The sequence below is a fragment of the Balaenoptera borealis genome (genome assembly GCF_965194805.1).
Source record: "Balaenoptera borealis genome assembly, chromosome: X".
In the NCBI taxonomy this organism is placed as follows: Eukaryota; Metazoa; Chordata; class Mammalia; order Artiodactyla; family Balaenopteridae; genus Balaenoptera; species Balaenoptera borealis.
In genome coordinates, this window is record NC_138881.1 from 109691836 (window position 1) to 109700507 (window position 8672).

An 8672-nucleotide genomic window follows, 5' to 3' on the forward strand; every position below is an offset into this window, starting at 1 on the left:
TGAGTTAAACCGTCCAGTTTTCAGGCAGGGACCTTCTTGAAGTGTCCAGGGATGTGGGGCGGGAAGGTCAAGGCCTGTGTCCTCAGAGAGAAGGGGAGCTGAACAGAACGTGTTGGAGGGGTGTAATTGGCTTGCCACAGAGAGAATGTCTCCTGTTGTGAATGTGATGCAATCTTCAGGAAGGCCCAGAGTGACCCTCCTGCTCCCCCATTTTAACATAGTCTGGGTTTCTCCACAGGGTGCAGTCTCTGTGGATAGCCTGGCTGAACTGGAGGACGGGGCCCTGCTGCTGCAGACCCTGCAACTTTCCAAGACTTCCTTTCCAATTGGCCAGCGACTTCTGGGATCCAAAAGGAAAATGAGCCTCAATCCGATTGCTAAGCAAATCCCCCAGGTTGTTGAGGCTTGCTGCAGCTTCATTGAGAAGCATGGTAAGGGGCCAAGAATGATGGTTAAATCAAGGTAGGAGGCAATTCAAGAGAAAGAACGGTGTTCTAGAGATGGGGAGAGGAAAGAGGTCAAGGGATGAAGGGCTTGAAACATTCCCCTGCCACCAGTTGGGGTTGGGATACAATGGGGGAGGAAAAGGGAAATGCTGGGGGTGGGGGCGGTGAGCACAGATACTTAGCATCCCCTGGTCTTTTCTTTCAGGCTTAAGCACAGTCGGGATTTTCACCCTGGAATATTCTGAGCAGAGAGTGCGTAAGGTAAATCAGCTATGTTTATGCTTTTGTTCCTTCAGTGAGAAAAAACTGGTGGGGGTGGGGGCTCCCCCATAGACCTGAAGAGAATGTCATGCCTCGTGAAGGGAGCACAGTCTTCTTTTTAGCCCCCTAGGCACACCGTATAGCCAACTACCTCCACTGAAGCCTGAGACTTGCTGAAGGAGTGGCCGGTAGGGAGCCTGTGATGGGCAGAGCAGCCACCGAATGAATGTATTCTCTCTCTTTTTCTAGCTCCGTGAAGAATTTGATCAAGGTCTGGATGTAGTGCTGGACGACTCTCAGAACGTGCACGATGTGGCCGCACTCCTCAGGGAGTTTTTCCGTGACATGAAGGACTCTCTGCTGCCAGATGATCTGTACATGTCCTTCCTCCTGACAGCAAGTGAGTCTTCTGCTCTCCCTTGTTGGACAAGGAAAGGAAATAGTACAGGGGATGTGGGGTTCTGGGGACAGAGCTCAGGCTGCAAGACCCCAAGGAACTAAGGCAAAATGAACACCAGAAGATGAAAACACCTCTCCAGATTCCGCTATAAGTCTGTTGTTTGGAAATCTCTCTAGAGCTTCTTGAAGCTGTGTGCACCCTCTCAGGGCAAAGAAGAACCTAGGTTCTGTAGGGAGGGGGGTCTGATTTTGATGGGAGCACTTCTTGCTTTTAGGAATCCTGAGCTCAAATGCCATGAGAATGAGCAAAGAAAAGATGCTTGGGTACTTTATCCATAGCCTTTGGCATTTTTCAGCCAGAATCACACCTTTCTTTGTATCAGGCTGCTGCCAAGGCTAGCCCCCTAAGCCAGTCCCTGTTTTCCTTCCTCTAGCTCTGAAGCCACAGGATCAGCTTTCTGCCTTGCAGTTGCTGGTTTACCTGATGCCACCTTGCCACAGTGACACCCTGGAGCGTCTCCTGAAGGTCCTGCATAAGATCACTGAGAACTGCGAGGACTCCATTGGCATTGATGGACAGTTGGTAAAAAGCTCAGGGAAAGGGTAGTGAGACTTATAGAAGGGGAGATGTGTGGGAGTATATGAGAAAGAGACAGAGACAGAGAGACAGAGGGAGAGGGAAACAAGAACAAAAAGAGACATTTCTATTTGGGTAACTTCCATTACTACTTCAGAGTTGATCACTTTCTGCTTTCCTTTACTTAGGTTTCAGGCAATCGAATGACTTCCACCAATTTGGCTTTGGTGTTTGGATCTGCTCTCCTGAAGAGGGGGACATCTGCCAAGAGGGAGTCCAGGAAAACAAGACTGGGGATTGACCACTATGTTGCTTCTGTCAATGTGGTCCGTGCCATGATTGATAACTGGGATATCCTCTTTCAGGTAGGTGGAAACTTTGGACACACTTATTTCACAGCTCTTTCACCTGTTCACAAGGCAAGGAAGAGTGCTACATGCATCCCTGGGGGTATCCAAAGCAGGCAGCCACAAATCTCCCCGTCTAGAAATCCTTCCTACATTAGCTGGGCATGGTGCCTTCAGTTCTGGGTACCTGATAGAGATGAGTATAGATTTTTAAAATGTTGTGTAATAAAGACTAACATTGCTAATTTTACCCTCAGGTGCCTCCCCATATTCAGAGGCAGGTTGCTAAGCGTGTATGGAAATCCAGTCCTGAAGCCCTTGATTTTATCAGACGCAGGAATTTGAGGAAGATCCAGTGAGTGTTTTCTTGGTTTGTTCATGCTTAGCCTGAAGGAGAATCACCTATGGGGGCTCCCAACCCCAGGCCACCTTTATATTAGTCAACCCAAGTATACCAACTGACTTGCTTTTTCAAATTCATTCCCCTTCAGGAGCGCACGGATAAAGATGGAAGAGGATGCTTTACTTTCTGATCCAGTGGAAAACTCTGCTGAAGCCCGGGCTGCTGTCCTTGGTCAAAGCAAGCCCTTTGATGAAGGTCAGTTCCCTGCTGGCTTTCAGACCCCTGGTGAAGGTCAGTCCCTTGGTGAAGGTCAGGCCCTTCCTGAAGTCCAGGTCCTTGCTGAAGATGAGCCCCTTGAGGAAGATGAGCCCTCTGAGGAAGATGTGCCAGTCAATGAAGAACTGCTATTTGAATATCTCAATCAAGGAGTAGTCTTTGGTGAAGTCCAAGGTCTCGAGATTCCAAATGACTTGGAGATTCAAGGCCCACATCTCGAAGGCATTCCAGAGCCTGATGAAGAGGACGACGATGACGACAACGACGATGATGACGATACCCTGAACTTTGATGATCTTCCTCCCCTTGAGGACATTCTAGACCCTGATGATGAAATTCTAGAACTCATTGAAATCCAAGACGTTGAAGAAATACTATATTTTGATATGGTTCCAGACCCTGAAGTAGCCCAAGATGTGCAAGAAATCCCAAACCCTGGAGAAAACCCAAACCACGACCTTGAAGAAGGACCAGATTTTGAAGGCTACCAAAACCTTGACCTAGCAGAAGTTCCCTATCTTGATGTAATCCCGAACAATGAAGAAGCCTCAGATACTGACGAAATCCCAGACAATGAAGAAGCCCCTGATACTGATGGAGTCCCAGACCATGCAGATGACTCAGATAATGATGAAAACCCAGATTCTGAAGAAGACCCCAATCTTGAAGAGGTCCCAGCCCTTGATGAAATCCCAAATGATGAAGCCTCAAATGCTGAAGAAGTTCCAGACCACGAAGAGGTCAATGGGATTTCAGACTCTGATGAAGACCTTGATTTTGATGAAGTCCCAGCTCTTCATGTGGTCCCAAGCCCTGAAGAAGCCCCTGGTGGTCATGAAATCCCAAATCAGGAAGAATCCCCAGAGGTTAATGGGCTCTCAGACTCTGAAGAAGACCCCAGTCTTGAAGAGGTTCCAGCTCTTGATGGAGTCCCAAATGATGAAGAAACCTCAGATACTGAAGAAATTCCAGATTATGAAGAAACTCCAGAAGTCAATGGAATTGCAGGCTCTGAAGAAGACTCCAACCCTGAAGAGGTCCCAGCCCTCCATGTGGTAACGAGCCCTGAAGATGTCTCTGATTTTGATGAAGTTCAGAACCAGGAAGAATATTCAGATGTAAGTGGAGACCCAAACAATGAAGAAGCCTCAGACGTTGAAGAAATCCCAGGACACAAAGAAGACTCTGATGTCAGTGGAATCCAAGACTCTGAAGAAAACCCCAATCTTGAAGAAGACACAGTTCTCAGTGTGGTTCCAGAGCCTGAGGGCACTCAAATTCACAACAAAGTTCCGGATTCTCAGAAAGACCTAGCCAACACTTTTGAAGAAGATGAAATTACAAATATGGCTCCAGAGCCTGAAGATGTCTCCATTCTCAATACAATTCCAGACCCTCAGCCAGACCTAGCTGTCAATCTTGAAGAAATCATGAAGGTGGAAGCAGTCCCAATGCCTAGTAATCTTGACTCTAAAGAAGTTCAGAGTCCAAGGACCATCCAGTTCCACAAAGAAGATGCAGCTGTTACATTTCCTGTAGATATCGTCTTCCTTAAAAGCAAGTCTCAGCCTGGCCAAGTCATGGACTACAGGTCCTTCTCAGAGTCATTGAAGACCGACACCTGCTTTCTCCCCTCCATGAAGTTCTGTAAGCTTCCGGCTCCAGCTTTGTTACTCATTTGCTTAGTAAAATTAGTCAGGCTGGTTGTAGGGTGGTGGTGGTTGTTAGGAGGACGCCCACTTCCTCGCTTCCCTGGTGGTATTGCCCATTTGCTCTAAGCACGGGGTATCTGTCTCACTCTTTCTGTTCTCTAACATGGCCCTGCCCTCCTGCCCCCCGCCCCCACACACTCAGCTTCCACAGTGGGCCTAGATTTAGAGATGTATGTTCTACTGTTAGGCTGCAGTTTTCTTACATGTCAAATGGGGATAATCATTTCTGCCCTAACTTCTTGCCTCATACTGTATTTGAAGCTCAAAATTAGGTCTTAGTTCCTTGGGTGCTGTGCAAAGTGTGAAGTCTAGAAACATAAGGAGTTAACATTGTTACTATTTTCCAGGTTCCTCTGAGGAGCCAGCTGTGCCTCCCGGCACTGCCCGTTCCCATGACGATGATGAAGGAGCGGGTAAACCCTCCATTCTGGAGCAAGACCGCCCATTGCTCCGTGTGCCCCGGGAGAAGGAGGCCAAAACTGGCGTCGGCTACTTCTTTCCTTAGATGTTTTTCCTTCTATATGGTGCCAGACAGGGGGAAAGGGTGGGGGTAGACCTGGGATGTCACAGGAAACATTAAGGAGAGTCTTGAAGGTAAAGATCTGAGGGTAAGAAGGAGTTCTACCTGATGCTCGGGTCAGGTTGTGAATTCCAAACACACTACCAGCCCCTTTACTGGGGATGCTTGGTCCCTTCAGCTGGTAAAAGTGGAGATGTTTCTGTGTCATGCTCAGGCGCCCTGGTGCTACCTTGCCTCTCTCTTTTATCCCTGATCCTGGCTTTCCCTTACTACAGCCGTTCCTTTAATTGATGTGACATTTGTGGTAAACACCTGTCCCAGAGAAGCTCACAAATCTCGAGGTGCTTTCCCTCCCCCAAAGGGGATTGCATGCTTTTCCTGACTTTCCTACCCTCCTCCTAAGAGCTCAATTGGAAAGGCCCTCAAGAGGCACGCTAGGATGTTAGTTCAGCCTACTGACAGCTGACAGTTAATGCTAAACCATGTCACACCAACTCATAGCCGTGTCCCCACAGCCACTCCACCGCCTCAGGATAATTGTTTCCAAATTATTTAGACCAATGGCTCGTCAAACAGCCACTCCCCAAATCCTGAGAAACCCAACTAGCTTTTCTGGGGTCAAAAGTTAGAGGAAAACTTGGATTTTATTACCTAGATCTGTTTTACAGACAGCTGGCAGCCACATCCTGTTGTCAGCAAAACAGCTAGTTAAGTATGAACACATAGTTCCAAGCAGTAAAAGTCACCTGATTACAAATGTTCTTAAATATCGTCTCTGTAGTTCCTCTATGCAGGACGGTGCAAATTTGCGGGACATGCTCTGGTAACACGCAGATATGGGTTATGTATGACATCCAAAATTATAGCTGTTATTGAGGGGTACCAACTGCTAAGGTCCATAGAATGAAGAATGTATTGTATTGAGGGATAGAAATTGATCAGACAATGGGTAACAACCGCAGAGCTCGAAGATTTGTGATTGTTAAAACTTCTCTGGCATTTAATCATTAATAAACATCTGTATTGTGACAGCAGCATATTCATGGCATACTGTGTGTGTGTTTATTTTATTTGAAATTTTGTTGGTGAGTTGGGAAGCTCTAGCTGGAGCTGAAGGGGAAAGAGAGGTGGGGAAGAGGAATGAAATAGAAGAGGGTGATGCGGAATAAAGGGCAGGGGTGACATGGTGTAAAGGGATGGAGTGAGTGGAATAAAGGGGAAGGGGTGATTTGGAATAAGGGGATGGAGAGAGATGGAATAAAGATGTGAGGTGGAATAAAGGGGAGTGATGTGGGGTACAAGAGAAGGGATGATGGAGAATAGAGGGGAGGGGTGATATGGGATAAAGGGATGGAGAGAAATGGAATAAAGGGAGGTGACGTGGGATAAGGGGGGTGAGGTGGGATAGAGGAGAGGGTGTTGGGGAATAAACGGGAAGGGGTAATGTGGAATAAGGAGATGGAGAGAAATGGAATAAAGGGGTGAGGTGGAAAAAAAGGGTGTGGTGCGTGATAAAGGAGAGTAAAGTGGAAGAAAGGGGAAAGAGCTGTAACTGAATAAAGAGAATGTAGAAGGGATGAAGGAGAAGTAGGGGAAAAGAATAAAGCTTAAGAGGAGGCCCTCTAAAAGGAGAAAAGAGGGGCATAAAGGGAGAGATCACTAGGTGCTCTCAACTGAGAAATTCCCCCTGGATTGGTCAAAAATGAAAACCTAGAAATATCCTGAGACATATGATTTCCAAGGGTAAGAGAAGAACATGCTTCTGTTTGATTGATGGGACCGCCAAACTTTCTTGAAAGCTTAAGACTTCATGACATGCTTGGAAATTTCACATGTCAGGGACAGAGTTCCAGAAAGTGGAATGATGTGTATTATTTATTTTTGCACACTTTACTTTAGGGTATTTCCTTCTGTAGAGTTTTACAGACAGCAGAAAGGTAATGTTGGGTCCCTCCTATAATAATGATTATTTTACAATAATAATTATAATGATAGTTCACACATATCGAGTTCCTAAATGTGTTCAAAGCTTTACTTGCATCATTTTATTTAATATTCACAGCAACTCTATGAGATACATGTTACTGTCATCCTCATTTTCTTCTTGAGGAAAATGAGATACAGAGAGGTCAAATAACCTGCCCAAATTACACATCTGCTTAGTGGAAAACAGCCAGTCTTCAAAACTTTAACGACTAGATTATACTGGCTTATCCTAAAATTTTAGGATTCTTCCTTTGACACAAAGATGCACTGTGATGTCTGCAGTCAGTTTTTTTGGTTTGGATTTGCACTTTTAACAAGCAAGCTTCAGGTTCCTTCCTTATAGGTCCTTTCTTCAGACAAGCCATTAGACAACAACTGTGATATCTCAGACAGACCCTAGCAGTTGTATCTAGGACCCACAGATATTAAACCCAGCAGAAAATATAAAGCTCATCCATTCCAGCTCTCTGTTATATGTATGGTCACAGTAGGGCTCATATTTGGAAAGGACTTACTTGAGGTCAGAGATCTGGATTAAGATCCAGACAGGCCTCTGACTGCCATTCCAGGACTCTATGGAGCTAAAATAGTACGATGTGTCCTTGGAAGAGTTCACCTGTGCTTTTCCCACTCAGCTTGAAAATCAACAAATAAACCAGATAACAAGTAGGTCAGTAGATTGATTCAAAACATTCCCTTCACCTCCTGGCCTTCCCTGAAACCAGGTTTTCTCCTGATCTTACTGCTTCCCCTACATTCCCCCCTAGTGCTGACTACCAACCAAGGAGTTGGGGCTGAGAGTGGTAAGTAGATATGGACATTATCCTCACTCTTCCCCATACTCTAAGGGCCAGCTCAGTGGGCTTCCTTGACACTCCAAGTCCTGTCCTCATCCTAGGCAACCTCAACAATATCTACGTGGAAGACCCATCCCACACCCTGGCCTTTCATCCTTTAACTTAGCATTTCAACCACCTGCAGCCGCTTGGCATCACTAGGCATGACATCACTTCCAAAAGCCTCAACTCCAGTATTCCACTGTGACTCAAATCTCCTAACAATGGCTGGATTCCACGTCTTCTGCTATTTGGTCTTGTTGAGATGTCCAGTGCCTCAAGCCTTTTCTTTTCTCTTCACTTCTTTCCTTGTCCAGGCAGGATCTCAGGGCATATTAATTTAGAACTGACTGTATCTTCATTCCCTTGCTCTTGAAATACCGTGTCTGCACTATTTACTCTCAGCCTTGGGTCCCTCCAAGCATCTGATTCCTCCAATCTCATAATGACCACTGTGAGAAAATGTAGTAGCCCTCCAAATATTGGTTCATCTAATAGAATTTCCAACCTCAGCTGGGCCCTCAGGCCACTCAGCAATTCTCTTGCACACCCCAGGTCATGTCCTTCTCTAATTCTCCTCCCATTCATATTCCATTTCAATATCATTCCCCTCAAACAACAGCCCCTTTCACTCTAACTCATCCCCAATACAACCTCTCTTCTGCTTTATGCTTATTTTCCTCTGCTTTTTCTAGTTTCTTTAGGTAGGAACTTAGATTATTGATTTTCTCTTTTCTAATGTAAATGTTCAGTGCTTTAACAGTGTACCACAAGTTTTGATGTGTTGTATTTTCATTCAGTTCAATATATTTTTAAAATTTCCTTTGAGACTTTCTCATTGACCAATGGATTATATAGAAGGTTAGTATACTTTTTAAGTGTTTTGAGATTTTTCTGCCATCTTTCTGTCATTGATTTGTAGTGCTGCCTGGCTCACCTGTGATAGGTGGGACTTTCATTTGATCCAGA

At 45.6% G+C, this 8672-nt stretch overlaps 1 protein-coding gene across 14 annotated transcripts in view; it reads left to right on the plus strand.

Moving 5' to 3' along the window:
* Positions 1-5929, plus strand: part of ARHGAP36 (Rho GTPase activating protein 36) — a 30955-nt gene extending 25026 nt beyond the window's left edge. For all 14 annotated transcript variants that reach the window (XM_082377903.1, XM_082377907.1, XM_082377908.1 and 11 more), the window contains 8 exons: positions 239-431; positions 652-707; positions 957-1107; positions 1541-1689; positions 1872-2048; positions 2288-2385; positions 2522-2628; positions 4709-5929. In XM_082377903.1, the coding sequence (XP_082234029.1) occupies positions 239-431; positions 652-707; positions 957-1107; positions 1541-1689; positions 1872-2048; positions 2288-2385; positions 2522-2628; positions 4709-4866 (1089 nt within the window). In that variant the 3' untranslated portion in view covers positions 4867-5929. The remainder of the gene's footprint in view (positions 1-238; positions 432-651; positions 708-956; positions 1108-1540; positions 1690-1871; positions 2049-2287; positions 2386-2521; positions 2629-4708) is intronic.
* Positions 5930-8672: the final 2743 nt, after the last annotated feature.